We start from the raw sequence: 20,353 nt of genomic DNA on the forward strand, positions 1-20,353 counted from the left end.
AAATCAATAAATGGCTTAGGACCAAAGTATATTGTTGAACTCCTGCATAATTACGAGCCATCAAGGTGCCTCAGGTCTTCTGGGACGGGTCTGCTATCGGTTCCGAGAGTAAAAACAAAACATTGAGAGGCAGCATTTAGCTTTTATGCCCCGACAATCTGAAACGCTTACTATTTTTAAATCGAGACTAAAAACCGCTAAAAACATATCTCTTTGGCTGCTTTTAATTTAGCTGCTCATATTCACACTACAGTAGGCCTATGCCTTTTAAACATGTATTGTATACCTGTGGTGTTTATTTTTATTATTTTATTATCTTTGCTTTGTAATGCCTGTTGTAAAATGCCATTATATGTGTTTTTACTGTATGTATTCCTAAAAAGTATTTTAATTTGTTTTGTAAAGCACTTTGAATTGTCGCGTACAGAAAAGTGCTATATAAATAAACTTGCCTTGCCTTGCAGCCAAACTTGACAGGCTCTTCTCTGTCATTGGAGACCGCAAATACCTCATTCCTTCCGTCTACTTGGATCCGAAATGCTTCTGGTTTTGCGCTGTCCCCCTGTTCAAATGAAATCGCCACCATTCACATTTCCAGGTTCGCGCCAGGGCCGGGGGAGGGGTTACAAGTGCTGCATTCACTTGCACTAGGACATTAGAGATTTTCTCTCATAAATGTCCGATGAGCCACAACTTTTCTTTCAAAACAAAGCTGCCAACTGGGGTGGCAGCTGGGGTGGCAAGGTATTTTTCTGAGGTGGCAGCTGCCACCCTGTGCCACCCCGTAGAACCGCCACTGCACACACCTACTGCTCCTAAAGCATAATCAGGCTACAGCCGTTGTCTATTTTATTATGTGAAGCACTAAATGGTTTTAGAAAAATATCGAGTCTTTGTTTGTAGATATAAACTACAGCATACAAATACAGAAAGTAATGTAGGCCTGTTATACTGAGTGATATATATTTTACACACTGCTCTGCTTTCTGCATAGACCTCACAGCTGTTCTCACTGTAAACATCGCGTTGCGATGAAAGCAGTTACTAAAATAATATCCAAGGGATGCATGCAGAGCTGTCATTGGCTGAGATAAGTCCGGCCGTGCGGCACGCCTCCACCGTTCCCGGAAATGCATCCGTGGAGAAGCCGTGGAGGACCCATCAGTGTCTCCTCAGTTAGAGCTCCTCCAGAGAGCCTCCTCGATGCTCGATGCTCGGTCCTCGAAGTGCATTTAGAGAAATGAGATGTCCTTCAAAATGGCGCGCTGAAATTCATTTCAGGGTCACTACCGGAGGACCGAGGAGTCGAGGAGTCGAGGAGGGGAAATTTGAGTATTGAGAAACCTCTAGCTCTAGGGTCTCATTCTCAAGAGCTGAAATGATAGTTCAATAAATTATTACCATCAGTATCAAGTACTACACACAGTACCGTGGGCCCAGAGCCATATAATAGAATCTAGAATCTAGATTAGAATCTTCTATCTATATGGCGCTGCATGGGCCTATAAATCTTATCCTGGCTGACTGATTGGCGCTGTGCTGATATTATTGTTGTATTGACCCTCCCCACCTGTAGTGGCGCTGATGCAGAAACACTCGCCTGCTCGCTGCAACAGAAGAGAGCAACAGTCCAACATTTTGAGCCTTTGAGCTTTCCGTTGTCTTCACATTCAATTTCAGAAAGGCTAACTGTAGTACCCAGTTTCATACATATCTTGCACTAAATGTATTTAAATATATTAAAGCTCTAAAAGAGCAACATTAAAACGGTAGTTCTGCTAGAAAGGAGTAAGTAAGTAAGCAAGTAGCAAACCCACTGTCGCTTGTAGCCCTCTTTATTGACTTCACTATCAGTCTGAAGCTTCTCCAAAAATGATGGACTACGATGACTACGACTCTGACGGATACTCGTCGAATGAAGATGCTGACTACGTCCCTTCAGGTTAGGGCAGTAAACAAAGCTGCGCTTTATCAGAAGCGTAGTACACACCGCATGGAGGAAGACTGTTGTTGTAGCTAATGAATTTACTTTTTATATAAGATAGATTCAATTAGCTCTATTAGCCATAACTAGCAAAAGGTACGCTTTCAAAACGATAACACCGATGTGTAGAGACTTTGAGCTAAAGTCCATCAAGAACAAGGACATTTATTGCTGAATTTCTTCTCAGCAGATGTACAAACCTGGAGTCTAAAGACCACTGGCGGTTCTAGAGCAATTTTCCTTGGGGGCAATGTTGGGGCGAGTTATTAATCAAGGGGGGTGAGACAGTGTTCAAGATTTGTGTTTTTTGTTCAGTATAAAGTCATAGCGCACAAAAAAACAACATGTTTGTGTTTGTTTCAGGTACATAATTTGTAATGGCAACTTAGTTAAAATGTCATTAAATTATATATTTTTTAAACAGATATTATAACCTCGTATAATATCCAGTCCATTACACCACAAAAAATTGTCTTAATGCAAACATATTCAATGTAATTAAAACAAAATTATTGATATATATATATAATATATGTCAAAAATGAACTGTGCAAATAAACTGCATGACATGAAATCCAACAAACTATTTGTGTAAGCTTTAATTACAGGGTAAATGATAACATGATTAAATCATACCATAACAACATGATTTAGCTCATTTTTAATAAACTACATTATTGATCTGTGTATTCACATTCTTTCCTTCTCATGTCTGCTTCCTGTTCTCTCCTCAGATGATAACCTGAGTGAGGATGACCTTAATGAGTGTGAGAAGGAAGACCCTCTGAACGAGAGTGACACTGTGCCACGTGATGGCAGCGATAGCAAGAAGAAGAGCAACAAAAAGGACATCAGTGTGAGGTGAGAAAATAATTAACAAGTTATAAGATTAAAGCAATAATGACGGAATGATATCAGATGAAGGGCTAAACTTTCCATATCCATCTTTAAAAAAAAGCCAAAAGGGTCAATTAGCAGTCCAACGCGTTTCTAGGATCTATTTTTTCGATTTCCTTTTCCACATCACAACTTCCACAACTCCAACATCTTGGATAAGTAGCATTTTATCAGCAGGCATGTTAAATAGCATCTAAAATTGTTGTGCAGTAATGTCCGCCATTTTGATTGAATTAACCACATTTAGTACTTTTCAGCGCACGCAATCTTATATTAAACAGACAAATAAATAAATACCCTATTTGCTTCTAAAAAGATGATGTGAATGATGAAAACCATTCTTTTTATAGAAAGAGGAAGAAAGGAGTACTGAAAGTAGATAATGAAGAAGGGGACGGAGCAGAAGCAGAGGAGCGGCCACAGGAAGAGGTGGAACAACTCACCAAGGTAGGGCCGAAGGCTGAGGACAAACTGAAGAAGAAATCTGACGACCTGTGGGCCAGCTTCCTGTCTGACGTTGGAACCAGACCCAAAGAGTCTGCACCGACCGCTCAGTCCGGTTCCACACAGAAGGTAAATATATCCTAAACCCAATCAAGAACTTACCAATTTTGAATAGGTTAACATTCAAATGCAATTCCTAACCAAACTTACACATGGTGCTTTGTCTTATATTGTCTTTATAAGAATCAGCATTAGTTAATCATTAGTTAATTAGTTAAAACACAGTCAAACACACGTTACACACTATAGACTCTTAAACACAACAAACATAAAAAATAAACTGAGGTGAAACAATATTGATCATCCCTTCAACCATTATGAAGCCAAACAGAAGATTAACAATAAAATAATTCCTCATGAATTGGTAACAGGCTTTTTTACCATGGGCGGTTCTAATTTGGGGCCAACAGGGGCCAGTCATTGCCCCTGCCACACTGAGCTTGGACCCCCCTCTGGCCCCCCTCAGATATAATAGTCTATGACAGTGTCACGTATGAAAGTGTTGCATGAAAGTAATTGGAAATAGTTTTTTGTTTTTAATGATGTCATTAAATTAGGGCTGTCAAACGATTAACATTTTTAATCAGATTAATCACAGCTTAAAAATTAATTAATCATGATTAATCACCATTCGAACTATGTCCAAAATATGCCATTTCTTTATGTATATTGTTGTGGGAATGGAAAGATAAATGAAAGAAGGTATGTTTATTATAACATTTTGTGTCAAAATGAAAGACAGCCCACACACCTATCAATCATCAAACCGTGGGGTCTTAATTCATTACGTGTTGATTTCTATCAACGGGGGAGTACTTAAGGAAAGTCGACGGGGGGGGGCTAGTGGAGTACTTCGTGACCACAGAGTGTAAACGTTGTGATCATCTTTTTTAGCGCAGTTCTCCAGTGAAGGGGGGGAGTCTCCCTCCGCAGCTGGTTGGCGTAGTTTTGGCAAAATTCCGTTGTACAGACCGAACTTAACAGCAGCCCTGTTTGTGCACACGGAGACCGACTCTGTCGTCCGGTGATCTAACCGACTTCTGGAAAAGCTTCACAAGTATGTTGGTACGCAAATGCGCTTTGTGACACAAGTGATGGTACGCATTTCAGATTACGCACATAACCTGCGTACCAGTTATGTGCACCCCTGTACTACAGCAAAAAGTATTCTTCGTCGGGACTTCCTGCAACAACACCACGCCGTTATCTTGATTCTGATTGGCCAGAAGACATTATCAAAGATGTTCTACTGAGAAGACGATCACTACGTGACAAAAGTTTTCAAAACCGTTTCTGGTCTTCGTTATTTCCAGACAAGTGGCTACTGAAATCAATCTTACTAACTGCTGTCTGTGCAATTCTCGGCGCGAGTTGGCAGACTTTATTTTGCTTACTTTAACATCATTTTTCATGGTGGGGCTAAGCCATTTCTTGGTATGGGTGTAGCCTACCCCAGCCATACCCTGGCGCTGCCAATGGTGGGATGTATGGGGCGGGCCATTCTGCACATGCGTTAAATGCGTTAAATATTTTAACGCAATTAATTCAAAAAATTAATTACTGCCGTTAACGCGATAATTTTGACAGCATTACATTAAATACCTCTTCACTAAGTTACTGAGGCACATTCTGTAACTGAAACAAACACCAATCATGGTATTTTATGTTTCTTCTGTGCAGCATGACTTTACGCTGAACTAAAAATGTTAACATTTAGAAGATGCTCTTTTTCTCCTTTTTCCTGCATTTAATGTGCAACACTCATACAGAACAGCCCCCATCAGGCCCCCCCCGACTAAAATTGGTCTAGAACAGCCGCTTGCTTTTTCTACAAATAAGAACTCGTCTGAAATAAATGTTCACCCTTCCCCATATCTCCTTTCATACACCATAGTTCATAGTTTGTTGTGTACATACAATAAACATAAAAAACTAAATAAAGTCACAGAAGGCCATGTTTAAAATGGTTATAAACCTGGATAAACAGAGAGGGAAGCAAAGTGGTTGTTTTATTGTCTGTTCCACGTTCCTCCGGTCCCTGACTTGGGATATGATTTTTTTTAAAAGTTGCATAACAATATCACATGTAAAGCATTGATTATGTGTCTCATCCTTGTCCCTCCCATATACTGATGTTTTGTATTCCTCCTCAGGAGGATATCTCAGTATTGAAGGTTGCTCCCTCGAGTAAAGACACCAAAGCTCCTCAACCTGCTAAAGTCACCATCACCCAAGTGTTTGACTTCGCTGGAGAAGAAGTAAGGTATGCCTCTGAACACTCATCAACAGTTTAAGACTTAAAATGTTCTTTTAATAAACCACAGAGATTTTATAGGAAGATGAGCCAAATAGTTACATTTGGTAAAAATAACATCAGCTTTAAAGTTTACAAAAAAAGCTAGGTTGGATCGAGTATTTAGTAAATCAAATGCTCTGACAAAAAATCCAGTTACTTTGGCTGTGGCAGGACAGTAATAAGACGGGCCAACCTCTGCTCACTAATTGTGAACGGGCAGGGGCTAGTCAGTTAGCATGCTCATTTCGGTAGATATCTCTCCAACAAATTGAAACTTAATTATAATGTAGTAGATGAAGGATAAACTTTCTACAGTGAATAACAGTTCCTGACATTCTGTAAATAACCAGATATCTCCAAATTGTATACAATTCTATAAATGATGTTGATAGTGGTTTAACTATTTACACATTGACCAGTAGGCGGTGCCAAACACACACGTAACCTCGTGAACTCTGTGAAAGCATAGCAGTACTACAGTATGTGTCCCCTTACCAAGGTTTATTTTTATAGTCATTCAGACATTAAACACCTTCAGCTAATTTATGATGATTCAAATGGATCATAACCATCCAACAATGAATAGGTTGAAAATATCTCATCAGAGAAAGAACATGATGTCTGTCTATCTATCAATCAATCAATCAATCAATCAATCAATCAATCAATCAATCAATCAATCAATCAATGTTTATTTATATAGCCCAATATCACAAATGTTACATTTGTCACAGTGGACTTCACAGTTTGTACAGAATATCAGTATGACAATACGACACCCTCTGTTCTTAGACCCTCACATCGTACAAGGAAAAACTTCTAGTCATCATGTCTAGTCATCAATCTCCATCATTTACACATCATAACAAAGGGAAATATTTCCCCTATTAAAAATATTCACTTAAGATAGTGCTTTGTTTCCAATAGTGTTAATACCATCATAATATACAAAAAAGAAACTGGACCGGGCTCTGGTGTAATACAACAGTTCCCCTGCACCCCCCCCCCTCGCGCCCAACTTTATATACAGCATCAGTGTGTTGTTCATTCTGTCTGTTCATAGGCTCATAGGATGTCACGTTCCTTTTTAGATGTACCACACAGAACACTGGGTCATTATGGAGGATTGTCTTAACATTCTTTGACAGGGTGTCCGTGGGGTCTTAAAAAGTATTAAAAGTTGATCAATCAATTTAGCGAAAATGAAGGCTATTGAAAAGTATTTAACGGTATTCTCCAAGGTATTACATTTTGTAGCTTGTTTTCAATAACTATATAAATTGTCCAAAGAGGTTGTATTCTAAAGTTTGCCTGAATGTAATCATTGCGTAGGTGTGCAGTGTGATTCTGTGTAGTTTATTTATGGCATCCCGTTGGATTTGACGTCATCTGAACAGGACATCGCACGCTCACTGCGTTATGAAATATCGTTATGGGGAAATGCAACTTGAAGTGGCGATGAGGTCTTAAAATGTATGGAAAGGGTCTTAAAAAAGGTCTTAAAAGGTATTACATTTGACTTCAGGATTCCTGCATATACCCGGTTTGATGGACAATCCGTGTGTAATGTAAAACACTTTCCACAAACAAACGGATCTGCAAATTAAAACAAAAATACCACCCACAAAATCCCCCAAAAATCTCTGAAAACATGTATTTTCCACCCCCTCAAAGCGCTTTACATACTACGAGTCATTCACCCTTTCACACCTCATTCATTCGTTAAGTATCTTGCCCAAGGAAACATCGACATGTTGGCTGCACGGGCTGGGATTGAACCCACAAGGCAATCACTCCCTCGCAGCCCCAGTCGCCCCACAGTCGGGAGTACATTGATTTGTAGTCAATTATATGTATTTGTAAATATATTTGTATCACCTTTACAACACACATTAACAAGATGGCCTTGGTGGCTTTCAATTCTACGTGTGTGGATGTGCATTTTACACACAGTGTTTGAAATACCCAGCAGCTAGAAACATGCATTCTTTATTTGAATATGTAGATGTGACACTGAGAGTTACGGTGTTTGAATTGGTTCTATTTATATTACCTAGCACACATTTGTGTACAATAACCTGCACTACTGCTTGGTGATCTGTTCTGAAAAATAATACTGACACAAATGAAGCCCTATAAAACATGTTGTTAACAGTATTTACAATGCAAGCACTAATATCTTTAATTATATGTAGCTGCTAATGTGAACAGTTAAATAAAGTATTGGAACAGACTCAGTTTGCATGTCTTTAACCAGGCACAAGTAAATATCCTAGCTCATGAGATTGTGTGTTCCCATCAAAACAGTTTCATTATTACTGTGTAACAGAACCAAACTGTACATCCCACAGACAGCCACGCCCCTGCAGTCTGAATGTGGAGCATGTAATGTCCCGTCCTACATGTTTACATCTGAGCAGTCTTTACTCAGAAACCAGATTTGACTGGGTATAATAATTCATAAGGATGATTATGCATGAAGCTTTGTGCTCTGTAATTACTGAAACGGATTGCTCTTCAAAACATCCCCAGAGCCACAATAAATGCTGCTCAAGTGAACATTGTACTGAGTTTATGAATGAACATCGATTTTCTATGAAATAATCGTCTGCAAGTACTGAAATATTTCAAAGAGTATCCGTACTGCGGTGGCCCTCGTGTTTTTTCAGCTCTCTCTGGGACTCCCATAGGTTTCTGTTCCCTCCCTGAGACGAGACTCAGTGTGTACTCTGTGTAATTATGGCTGCATGTAATTAGCATATATAACAGGGAAAGCCTTTTAGTGCCGCCATGATGGATGCAAGTGGTGGTGTAGTCTGTGCAGAGCTGATGTTCCCAGAGGATGCAGCGGTTGTTCCTCATATAGCCTCCCTATCTAACCCCACAGTGAGAGACACACACATGTTTTCCTCGGACTGCGAGTGTGTGGTACAGCATGGGTAGAGGGAGAGGATTGAGATGCAGAATGGGCTGTGTAGATTAGTTATATTGATGACAAAAAAGATGCCCTTTCTATATATTAATTTGTTTAAAAAGGTAACATTAATCCACATTTGAAGGAAGAAGTGCCAAATCTATCAACAACTTTCTATATAAACTAGTTTACTTGCTAAATTAAAAAAGTGTTCTGCATCCCTAAGCAGATTTCCTCTCATAGCTCATAATTTGGAGCACAATGGGAAGCTGAAACTCCACATGTTCCCCTCAACTGTGAGGAATCTAATACTCAATAGACTCTGAATTGTTGCCCTTTTATACACTCAAAAATAATGACTGATTTAAATTTAGTGGACTTTTTTTCTGAGTTGAATCAAGTGCTTTACTAAAATTAAGGGGTTAACAAAACATTGAGCAAGCATACAAATAAGTCAACTTACTAAACCAGAGAAATTAAACTTAGTTTCTTGACTGTGGGATTGGTCAGTATGCCGTGTGAGTAGAAAATGGGTGTCAGATATTAAGAATAAAAATAATTGGAGATGTAAATCAATGAAAAATAATTGCATTAGTGATGCATAGTTAAAAGTTTCAAATTTGTACCTGTATTTTGGGGGGAGTCAAAATCTAAACATGTTTGGTGTTGTAATAAGGAAATGCTCTGGTAAGTGAAACTCTAAACTGGTAAGAAAATTCTGACACTTTGTTACAGCATGGACACTTCCCCCTGTGTATAATGTGAGCTACACAGATTGATATCGTCCTGCAGCTCTATCTGTTCCTACAGTGGAGAATCTGTCCACTATCTCACACTCTTGTGCACAAGAAGCCATAGCCGTGGGAACATGTTTCAAATGGGGGGTGCTGTGGGGATATGACACCAGGGCCGGTTTTGACCAATTTGCTGCCCTATAGGCAAGATTTTAGCTGGCAATGAAAAACCTCTACAAAAGACACTACAAACAGAGAAACATATTGACATGGTGGACAGCTTATATAAAAAGGCTTCAAATATATACTATTTAGTATTGCATGAACATTGAACATGTTTTAATTTTGGGGTGGACTTCACATCCTCTAGGGGGGTCCGGGGGTACCCCCCCGGGAAGATTGTTTTTAACATTTTAAAGTAAAATGCTTCAATCTGGTGCACTTTGAGCGCCCAATTACTAGAGACTGATCTAGGGGATACAACTCTAAACACCATATGAAAAAGATCGGTTTGCATTTTAATAATCAAATAAGTATGTGAACATAACCGATAACCTACCATAGCCAATAACAAATAAATGTAGGCTAACTTGTTTTATTTTTGTGGTTCATTTATATCTTATCAGTTAACATTTATTTATTTATGCATATTTTTAAATCTCTCCAGTTTTAAACGATATTTTTGGTTTACTGTCCTATAGCAGTGTGAGAAAAAGTTTTTAGAGAGTACTTGTCCATGGACAAGTGAGTTTGGCAATTTACTTGTCCGAATACATTTTCACTTGTCCAGAATGGACACAAATTGGGGCCACTGGAATCTTCTTCTTCGCCATCGTATTTCACATTTTCCCACGGTTTTTACGACACCGCTCACGTGAGTGAGCGGTAAGATTTTACTGCATCACACATAGGGCTGGGTATCGTTTAGATTTTAACGATTCCGGTTCTGCTTTTCGATTCCAGTTATTTTCGGTTCTCGATTCCGGTTCTTTGAGAGGGTAAAAATAAGTCCCATGACAAACTGGGAGAAAAATATATTTATGAAAACATTAAGTCAAATCTGTATTCCTATTTACAAATCAGTTCATACTGTTTAATTTATTACGGTTATTGAATACAATTATATAAACATAATCTCTGCATTGTTTTGTTAGTTCTAAGTGGTGCAGTTTAAGAATGTACAATTGGCCCAGTCTCCTCTGATGTTACACTGCAACCTGCCTGTGAGACAGAGTCCAACCACACAATCTGTGTGTCCAACACATGTCCTGCAACACACATGCTGCAACCTGCCTGTGAGACAGAGTCCAACCACACATGTCCAACACATAGGCCTAATAATAATAATAATAATACATTATATTTATAGCCTATAGGCCTAGCGCTTTTCTAAAACTCAAAGACGCTTACACATGTCCTGCAATACACATGCTGCAGCTGCCCAGCTGTTCACTGTTTGTAAAAGTAAATAGATAGTATTTTAATTTCAATAATTTCTATACCCTGCCTTATAAACAATACTGACATCCCTGTGCTCCTCCGAGTATGGGGGTCCGGGGATATGATTACATCGCGAGGACACAGGTTGGCTGCTTCACTTCATAAAGGAAACGGCGGTCAATATTAACAACAAAGGAGCTAAAAGTCCTAATAACCTTCATTACGTGTTTGAGAAAGAACATAAGAAAGTTTGACAAAGATGAGGCTGTTAAACGGGCAGTGAATCCGCTGTGTGTAGAAAGAGAGAGAGAGAGAGAGACGCTGAGCTGCACCATGCAGCGATCAGCTGATCCGGAGCAGAGACAGGGAGCTGCGGTCCGCGGGGCTCGGCTTCGCCTCCTGTCCTCACAACTCTTATCAATCCCGGGAACGGACAATTGTTATTTGTTCCTACTCGGAACCGAGTTTTGCTTCCCAACCCTGCCACTGTGCTACACTTCCCGCCCCGCCCCTGTACAGAAAGTGGCGAGATGCATTTCATTAGGAATCGACAAACAGAACCGAAACTAACATTTCTAAACGAACAATGGCGGACACGTCCAATTTGCGAATGAGTTCTGCCTTTTGTAAACTGAATCTATCAATAATATAACAATAAATCCGGGCGAAAAACGTCACTTGTCCGCCGGACAAGTCAATTGAAAGATCTACTTGTCCGATATTGTAAATAACACGTCCCGGACGGTGGGACGTGTACTTTTTCGCACACTGTATAGTATACATTGGAATGATTTCAAACCTGTTTTTATTTATCCTAATAATTATAAAGGAGTGCCTTGGAAATATTTGTTTACACAAATTGTGATCAAAACGTTTGAGACCCACTGAGATAACTTAGACTAAGGTTAACTATCTAAGCCAGGGCTATTCAACTACACATTCAGTTGGGCCAGATTTTATAACTACAACATTCAGCTGGGCCAGACATTCAGCGGCCTGTAAAAAGCGGGTAGTGACACATTTTAAACAAACACATATTACTGCGATGAAAAACATGCAATTTTTATTCATTGTTCATCTAACAAAGGTAGTTCAAAAAGTGCATAAAAACACAACAAATTAGCTTTAATTTAACAGAATCTGAAAAAAAAGTGCACAGTTGTAGCATTACATTTGTTTGCTTTAGAAGTCAAATATTCAGGTTATTTTTTTTGAACCAAGCACATCACAAAGTGCATTTACTGAATACAATAATAGCAGTCTTAATACATTTCCTGACATACAAAAAAAAAAGCTAAAGAGCAATGCAAAAAAAAGAGGTAGTACTGTAGCAATACTATTTTTTCACTTTTCAAGTAATAACAAAAAAATCATACGTTTTGGTCACATTTGACCCAGACACATTACAAAGTGCATTTAAATGAATATAGAAAGAACTGTCAAGTTACCCTTCAGTGCACAAACCCATAACAAGGGATACGGGTAACTATATGAATGAATACTACACTACACGTCTACTATAGTAAACTAGGTGCTTACTATCACCTCATTTGTGATTTGTCATCGCTGACTTTCTCAATGGGAGAAGGGACATTTTTTGTTTTGAACAAGAGCAGTGATTTTTGGCTCATAGGATATCAATGCAATCCTAAGACATTGGTGAAAAGTGCTGTCAGTCAGGGAGCAGCGAGTGCTACTTTTGATTGAGCTCATGTGTGAAAAGCTTGATTCACATGTGTATGTTGATCCAAGCATACTGAGCACACAGATCGCTACTTTCTGAACGTTAGGGAACTGCCGTTTTTTGACATCACTCCAAAACTTCGCTGGCCCGTTAGTGCGCTGCATGTCAATAAGTTCCAGTGTACTGTATATTTCCCCTTGTCGATGCAGGGGACCACTTCCTTTGCTCTGGTTGATGCGTCCCCCTCTATTGCAACAGTGACGGGGTCTCTGGCAAAGCCCATCACCTCTGTGGGCAGAGCAAGTCCATCTAATCGACCGGCAAAGTTCTCTTTCAAACTCGCAATGAAATCTGTAATCACATCCGTGATTTGTGCCGGAGATGTGATGTGTTTGGGGATCGTCGGAAAATGCAGCATCCGACCCGTGCTCAAGTCGGTCGCGAAAAGGTCCAGCTTGACTTGGATCTGCTCCACAAGATCAATGACCGTTTTGTCTCTGTTTACGCTTCAGAGTTGAGAGAGACATGTTTTAGAGTTGCTATCATAGGACCACCGTTACTAGCACCACTAGATGCACTTTCAAAAAACGTGCTGCGTTGTGGTTTGGTGGTTTCTATGCAACGCGGAGTGTTGCGTTCATGGTCTGTACTAGTGTAGGAATTTGGCTACGGGAGGCTGGGCCACTCGGGAGTTGGTTCTGGGCCGCATCTGGCCCGCGGGCCGCCAGTTGAATAGGCCTGATCTAAGCCCTCAGAGTCCTTTACCTCACTGAGCCTCTCAGTCTGACAGGACAGAACTCTCCCTCCACATTATTGTAGAAAGAGCTTCTTATATCCGTTAGCGCAGCAGAAGCTAACAACATTCCCCGCCGGTACAGGTGCACCCCCCCCCCTCTGTCTCTCTCTCTTTCTCTCTCGCTGGCTGTGAGCTGCGGGCGCCTGATAAGCCAGCATCCCCCACTTTCATCACTTAAAGCGCCCATCGTACGGGGCAAATGGAAAATGTAACCGTGGTGAAAAGGGTGTTATCTTTACTTAATTATGAATGTTGTTACGTCAAGGCTGAAAATTCATTTTTTTTAAATTATATTTGTATTTAATCTTGTGGAAGTGCAGATCCCCTGTCCTCCACCAGGGGGTGCTGCAGCACCCTCAGCACCCCTACTTCCCACGGCCCTGCAAGAAGCTCAAGCATGTTTAGAAAAAAGTTCCTTTACTCTGTTTTCAACACATCTACATGTAAAGCTAACAAGTGCAGTTACCATTCTTCATCATCTGCTTTCTTTGCATTTTTTCACTACCATGCAATTCATGGTTAACATCTTCATTGGTATTACTGGAGGAAGTTGGGGTTGAACTTTTTTACACATTAAGGTTTCCAGGTGATTCCAGAGTGTTAACGTTAACACAAAAGTAAAAAACGACACAAAGTCCCTAATTTGACCTGTTTAGATTTCTTTTTCAGGGTTTTTCCAAGCTAGTAAGGCTAGTTTCACCATCATATACTGACTGTTTCAAACTGCTCCATAGATACTGCATTACTGTGCAAACAGTTGAGCACGCTGTGTGTCTGTCTCCCTCCGTCAGGGTGAATAAAGTGGTATCAGCTGACTCCAAAGAAGCTAAGATGTATCTGGAGAACCAGAAGGAGGACGAAGAAGACGAGGAGGAGACCTCAGGCGGCAGCCTGCCCCCTCTGCCTGGCCCCAGGTACGCTCACATCTTTACATACAGCATTCCCCCACACACTGACACGTACATGATGTGATTGCTGCCTAAAAGAGGCCCAGGATTGGTTGAATCACATTTAGTATTGTGTTATTGAAGCTACACTCTACTCACTTTGTGTGCGTGTGTGCCTTTTCTCTACCTCAGTTAAGACCTTTCGTTGCCATGGCAATTGAAATCATTTGGGAAAGGGCACATCTTCCCTCCAAAACCCCAGACAGGAAACAGGAAATCATCTTCCAACAGACAGGAAGTACAGTGTGTCCAAAAGCTATTTCCTGTTTATCTCAGCTGGGTGTAAAATGGGAAAGAGCCATCAGCGTCACACACGCACACACACGCACGCACGCACGCACTTCCCCCCCCCCCCCCCCCCTGCATCTGTTTCCCCTACTTCTAGTCTTTATGCTAAGCTAGGCTAACCACGTCCTGGCTCCAACTCAACACACAGACATAAACAAGATATCCATCAACTTTTCATCTCACTCTCCAAAAGGAAAGTGAACTCTTCCTTTAGTATTATGTTTAGCTCTGTGTTGGACCTAACACATTCATATTTATACATCTCCAAACTGCAGGATAAAGGCCTTTTTAAAACATAATATAAGCATACAAAATGATTCTTTGGAATTTGGTAGTGCTGAGATGCAGAAGGGTCTACCACTAAACACACATTCGTTTTCTAAAATACCATCTATTCTATGGCATGATGTTAAACAAGATTTAACTACAATTATTGGAGTTGTTCATTTTAATACCTGCATACTTACATATCTGCGTTTTAATTATCTCGCCAACACTTACATTTTGCCGTGTGCTGCTGAGGATCTGAGAGAGGATACTTCCTACATGTTATTTGGATCAGTTGTTCTGTAGAAAATTGCAAACACGTCTGCTATTGGCCACTAAGGGACGTCTCTTTATGTTTTATTTAACAAAAGAATGTCATGGAGGAAGATATTGTGTATGGAAAGGTGCAATTGCTGCTCAGATCACATTGTAAGGGATTTTAAATCTCCTTCCTTCGGGAAATACGGCGTCCTACGATGCTGGTTCACTTCTTAGCGGGCTAGATCTCCATGGTAACTTGTGCTGAGAGGCTAGCCTGTTCCGAAGCAGGTTAGGTTGCAGGCTAATACCTCATTCACACCAACGCAACTCCGGTTCAAGCTCCGTGCTAGAGCTTTTCAGGTTCAGAACCGGTTCTTCGGTTTAGCTCCGGCTGAACCGGCCCTGAAACACCGTTGGTGTGAATGAGGTATCTAAGAGATCAACTCAGTGAAAGCACTGCCTGCTGACCAATCAGAGCTCAGTGTGTGGAGTTTAAAGCGATCAAGTCATATTACAGGAGAAAGGAAATACAGTTTAAACTGCCGTTGCAGGAAAGACGGCCGGCAAAAATCACAGACTGTGTGAAAATGAATAGAATATCACCTCCAATCTTCAGTGCTATTTGACTATTATAACATTAGCGTAAAGAAAGCTTACTTAAAGAGCAACTTCCAGGTTAAAGACACCTGTGAATAAATGTGTAGGAAAGTGATGAATACACTAGATTTTCAAAAAAATATACAGATATATACACTACAGTGACATCTGGCGTCGTTTTTGTAAGAAATGTTCACTTCCGCATAAAAAAGCCTCGGCACGTGACCTCCCACGTGTGACGTAACACGGGGGACACAAGGGGGAGAGCGGCCGGTGTAACGTATAAATAAACATGGATCCCAATGCTAGTTTCGACACAGAAGACACAGAAGAAGTTGAACATGAATATTCGAATGCATATGACGGACCACAACCCTATAATTATGAGCCTGCTCGGCGTCCAAGAGACCAGGAGCAGCCAAGGATTAGAAGAAATAACGGCCATCGGAGAGAAATTGAGCTGTGGTGTGAGGAGAACCAGTGGAGAACTGGGCAGCTATCTTGGTGAGTGACCGGCGTTAGCTACAGAATGTTAGCTAACGTCACATCACAACATTGTAAAGTTAGCTATCATATATCAGGCTATAACTACAGTAGCATTGATAATATAGTAACGTTACTGGCAGGACTGTTGATACTGATCCATAACAGAAACTAATGCGCAAGTATCAGCCGTATCTCGCGTTACCTAATGCAACTCCACACTACGGTGCTGTGTACCGGGGGAGAGACGCGAGATACGGCTGATATTTGACGATCTGGCGGAGAAAGGTTGTGGAGCCTCCGTTGATATGCCGTTGTAAATGGCTTGATGGAAAGCAGGTGTGTAGTCGGGGAGGGTGCACAGCTGATTGCAGCAGGTGAGTGGAGGTTGAGCCGGGAGCCAGGAGTGACAGCCACCACGCACACACAAACAACACAGACAGGGGGAAACAAACAAACACAAAGGAGACGGCTGGAGCAGTACAGCCACCACAGCGTTACCTAATGCAACTCCACACTATGTCTTACGGTGCCGTGTACCGGAGGGGAGAGAGAGAGAGCAGCGAAGGGGGGGGGAGAGAGAAGTAATATGGTTTCCTGATAAAGCTGTGGAGAGTATGTGCTGCAGGGAGGTGGATGCACAACGCACCCAGGAACGAACGCTAGCTCCAGTCCTTTTTACTGTGGACTCGATGTCCTGACAGGCTGGTATTTGTGCAACCTGCACAAACACAATACTGCACCATGATTACAAATGGTGAAATACAATGTAAAACTACCGAAAAATACCAGCTCCTTAAAACACAACCGCTCTACTCAACGCAACTCTACTATACCCGCGGTCAGAGAGCGGAGATGTGTCCCCTGCGTGATGTAATATGACGCGTTTGATGTATGACCTTTAAAAAAAAAGCGTTTTTTAAGAGCAGAGCTCAAAATTGCTCCTTTCCCTCTGAATGCCTGCCCTTATGTCTCGTAAAACATATCAAATCCTGCATTCACTTTTTTAATTGTAATTTTCAAGCAAGTTTAAGCATAAATGTAGAAAAAATAAAAACCTGCAAGATGCTCTTTAACTATCTGCCACAACATAAGTAACCGGATCAAAGTAACATTACGTACAGTCCGCGGCGTCCCATTAAGGGTTTCCGCTAGGATTTTCTCTCGCCGGTCAAATGTCCGAACAGAATTTATTTTACAGGACAAATTTGAAACTTACCGGTCATGTTTCAATAATAATAATAAGAATTGTGTAGCAGAGTTTCCGTTAGCAGGTACTCACCGGACTCTGACCGGATATGCTGATGTTTAAAACTCAGTTAATGGGAGTCATTTTTATATTGCTTCAGTGTATAATCATAACAGATCGAAAAATTCAGATTCATTTTTCAATAAATGATTCCACAAACAACAAACAACATAATTGTTACATTCAAAGAAACTACTTTTAGTAGATGAAGTACATTATTCAAAAGTTTACATTAAATTTGAATAATAACACGGGAGAAACGGATCCTCTCTTTTCCTCTCTCTCTCTCTCTCTCTCTCTCTCTCTCTCTCTCTCTATCTCTCTCCCTCTCTCTCTCTCTCTCTCTCCTGACAGCCCGTCAGTTTCTCATGCAGCGCGCTAAACAGTGGGCGGGGCTTCAGGTGATTATGGAGCAGCTGATCTGATCTCTGTCACGCGTCCGGTTATACTTCACTCGCGTTTATGTCCATATCGATCAGATCCAGCTCTACTGATCGGCCTTTATAGAGAGCACAGATCAAACTATTAAGAGTGAATATCGGCCGATAATGATCGGGGGCCAATCGATCGGAGCATCGGACATTTTGACCGGCAGGTTTTGAATTGACCGGTTTTTATTCAATTTTACCAGCTAAAAACCGGCTAACGGAAACCCTGGTCCCATTATCATTCATATCACATCATATCACATCATAATGTATCATATATGTCCTTATCTGAGTCAGCTGAGCCGTATCTGGCCGTGCAACACTCACAATGTCACATACTGTATGGAGAAGTATTATTTTAAGAAACACATTAAGTTGACGAAACACTCGAGTCAAATGTAATTTAAAGTCAGATCGTGTCTTAGACGGGGCAGTGATATCATAAACCTGTTAATGTACGCATTCAAACACTTTTTCTTTTACCAGCTGTATTCACCTTGCAGGTGAATATGTGGCTTTTATCCTAGATAAAGTGTTTAAGTCATGGATGTTTAAAGTTTAACGTCTTCATATTTGTCTAATTATAGTTGACTTTTCATTCAGGAAGTATGACGCGCTGCGCTGTCAGTACGCTTGTCCATGTTTGTGATTGGTCGAATGCTCCAAACAGGGCCGGCCATTGGCACTGGCAACTAGGCTGGCAACTAGGCGGTCACGCTGCGCTGGGAGATTTTTTTAATTTATTTTTTTAATTCTGCCTAATTTTCTGCCCTTGATGTAATACATTTACATTAATAATTGAATAAAGTAAACACCCTTTGCACCCCGGGCCGGCAACATTTTGCATTTGCCCTGTACGATGGGAGCTGTAAGGGAGGAAAGTGGGGATGTTGACTTATCGGGCGCGGCTCACAGCCAAAGTGAGAGAGAGCCTCCGAGCAAGCTAGAGAGAGAGAGAGAGAGGGCGCGCATCGGTACCGCGGTTTGTTGTTGGATTGAGGCTGATAACTACAGCTCAGTGAGGTAAAGGACTCTGTGTTTAGATGGTTCACTTTAGTCTTAAGTTATCTCAGTGGGTCTCAAACGGTTTGGTCACAATTCATGTAAACAAATATTTCCAAAGCACACCTTTATAATAGGGAGGCTGTGGCGCAGTGGAAATCATAATCTTGCCTAGGGCACCAAAATGTCTAGGGCCGACCCTGGCTCCAAATACCACCCCTTTCATGTGAACGCGCCCCTAACTAGATAGGGCAAAGATGGCTTGAGTTAACGAGTTGATAAAGAGGCGTCGTAGGACCGCTCTTAGCGAGAGCGTGTTAGTTTTGGATTAGGTAAACCGGGTAACTCAAACATATCCAGGTGATGTTGAATTGGCTTCGTCGTACAGGCCTCAAGACTCAAAGGATTAAATCAAACACTCCATAGAAAGGCACGCACCCCACCATGCACATGCTGTAATAAACTAAAACTATTCAATATTTATTCATAGACTGCAACAGGTTGACAAAAGGGAAGTTGTGTCAGGGATAATTGATGAAAAACACAGTATTACATTAGGACATTAGCTAGAAAATTCCTTTATATAATTCATTTAACATGAATTCATTTTTTTATATATGTTATGATTAGGGTTGGGCACCGAGAACCGGTTCCAGTTCGGAACCGGTTCCAACACTTCGATTCCAACGGCATCATTTAGAAATGTGAATTTCGGTTCCGCTTTTCGATGCCTGAGTAAATGTTTCTCGCCGCTCTCCGTAGCCTACTGTTACATTTATTTGTTATTGGCTATGGTAGGTTATTGGTTATGTTCACATACTTATTTAATCATTAAAATGTAAACCGATCTTTTTCATATGGGTGTTTAGAGTTGTACCCCCTAGATCTAGTCTCTAGTAATTATGCACCAGATTGAAGCATTTTACTTTAAAATGTTCAAACATTTCTTCCCGGTATGCCTGAGAAGGCAGATATGCTTGTTTTTCTCAACAAGAACTGTTTTTAAATGGGGGGGATTTCCTTTAAAGGTTGGATTGTTGCACTGTTGTATCTTCAGTGGTTCTTAGGTTACAGTTACATAGCAGTGAATATAAACAGACTGATTAATGTGAATATTACTGTAAACTAGCCTGTGTAAAAGTTTCTCGAATAAATGTAATTTTTTTGGTGGAAGAAGCATGTATCATTTTTTTACCCTGACCCTCAAAGAATCGGAATCGAGAACCGTTAAGAACCGTTAAGAGCCGGAAAAGTAGAATCAGAATCGTGGAAATTCAAACGATATCCAACCTTAGTTATGATTTCTTTTAATTTATGGGTCTATTCATGGACACTTAGGAAGCCTCAGCCTGATGTGAAATGATTGAAAGACCTTTGATATGAGGGAGAAAAAAGGGAAACTTGGACTTTGGAGCTTCACACTGCAACTTGAGCACGTTAGTATGAGTGGCTGTATGTAATTGTGGAACGCCAAAATGAGCGGTGTTTAAATGGCTCACAGTAATTAACGACGTCTTTGTCCAGTCATGCAGCAGTAAATGAAAAGCCCAGTCTGCTGTGGTCTCCAGGGTAACATCATTAT

The 20,353-nt window shown here is 40.8% G+C and overlaps 1 protein-coding gene and 1 long non-coding RNA gene across 2 annotated transcripts in view; one reads left to right on the forward strand and one right to left on the reverse strand.

Annotated features, from left to right (window-relative positions):
• Nucleotides 1-1,594: 1,594 nt before the first annotated feature.
• Nucleotides 1,595-20,353, forward strand: part of cfdp1 (craniofacial development protein 1) — a 23,135-nt gene continuing 4,376 nt past the window's right edge. The window contains exons 1-5 of the mRNA XM_079681504.1: nt 1,595-1,942; nt 2,719-2,845; nt 3,232-3,454; nt 5,539-5,648; nt 14,041-14,163. Of these exons, the coding sequence (XP_079537630.1) occupies nt 1,873-1,942; nt 2,719-2,845; nt 3,232-3,454; nt 5,539-5,648; nt 14,041-14,163 (653 nt within the window). The 5' untranslated portion in view covers nt 1,595-1,872. The remainder of the gene's footprint in view (nt 1,943-2,718; nt 2,846-3,231; nt 3,455-5,538; nt 5,649-14,040; nt 14,164-20,353) is intronic.
• On the reverse strand, nt 10,293-14,034 carry LOC307039427. Its single transcript, XR_013808220.1, has 2 exons — nt 10,619-14,034; nt 10,293-10,546 (listed from the first exon to the last, which is right to left on the reverse strand). It is a non-coding gene; the product is annotated as an uncharacterized lncRNA (long non-coding RNA).

Source organism: Notothenia rossii (assembly GCF_949606895.1).
Source record: "Notothenia rossii genome assembly, chromosome: 5".
Taxonomy (NCBI): domain Eukaryota; kingdom Metazoa; phylum Chordata; class Actinopteri; order Perciformes; family Nototheniidae; genus Notothenia; species Notothenia rossii.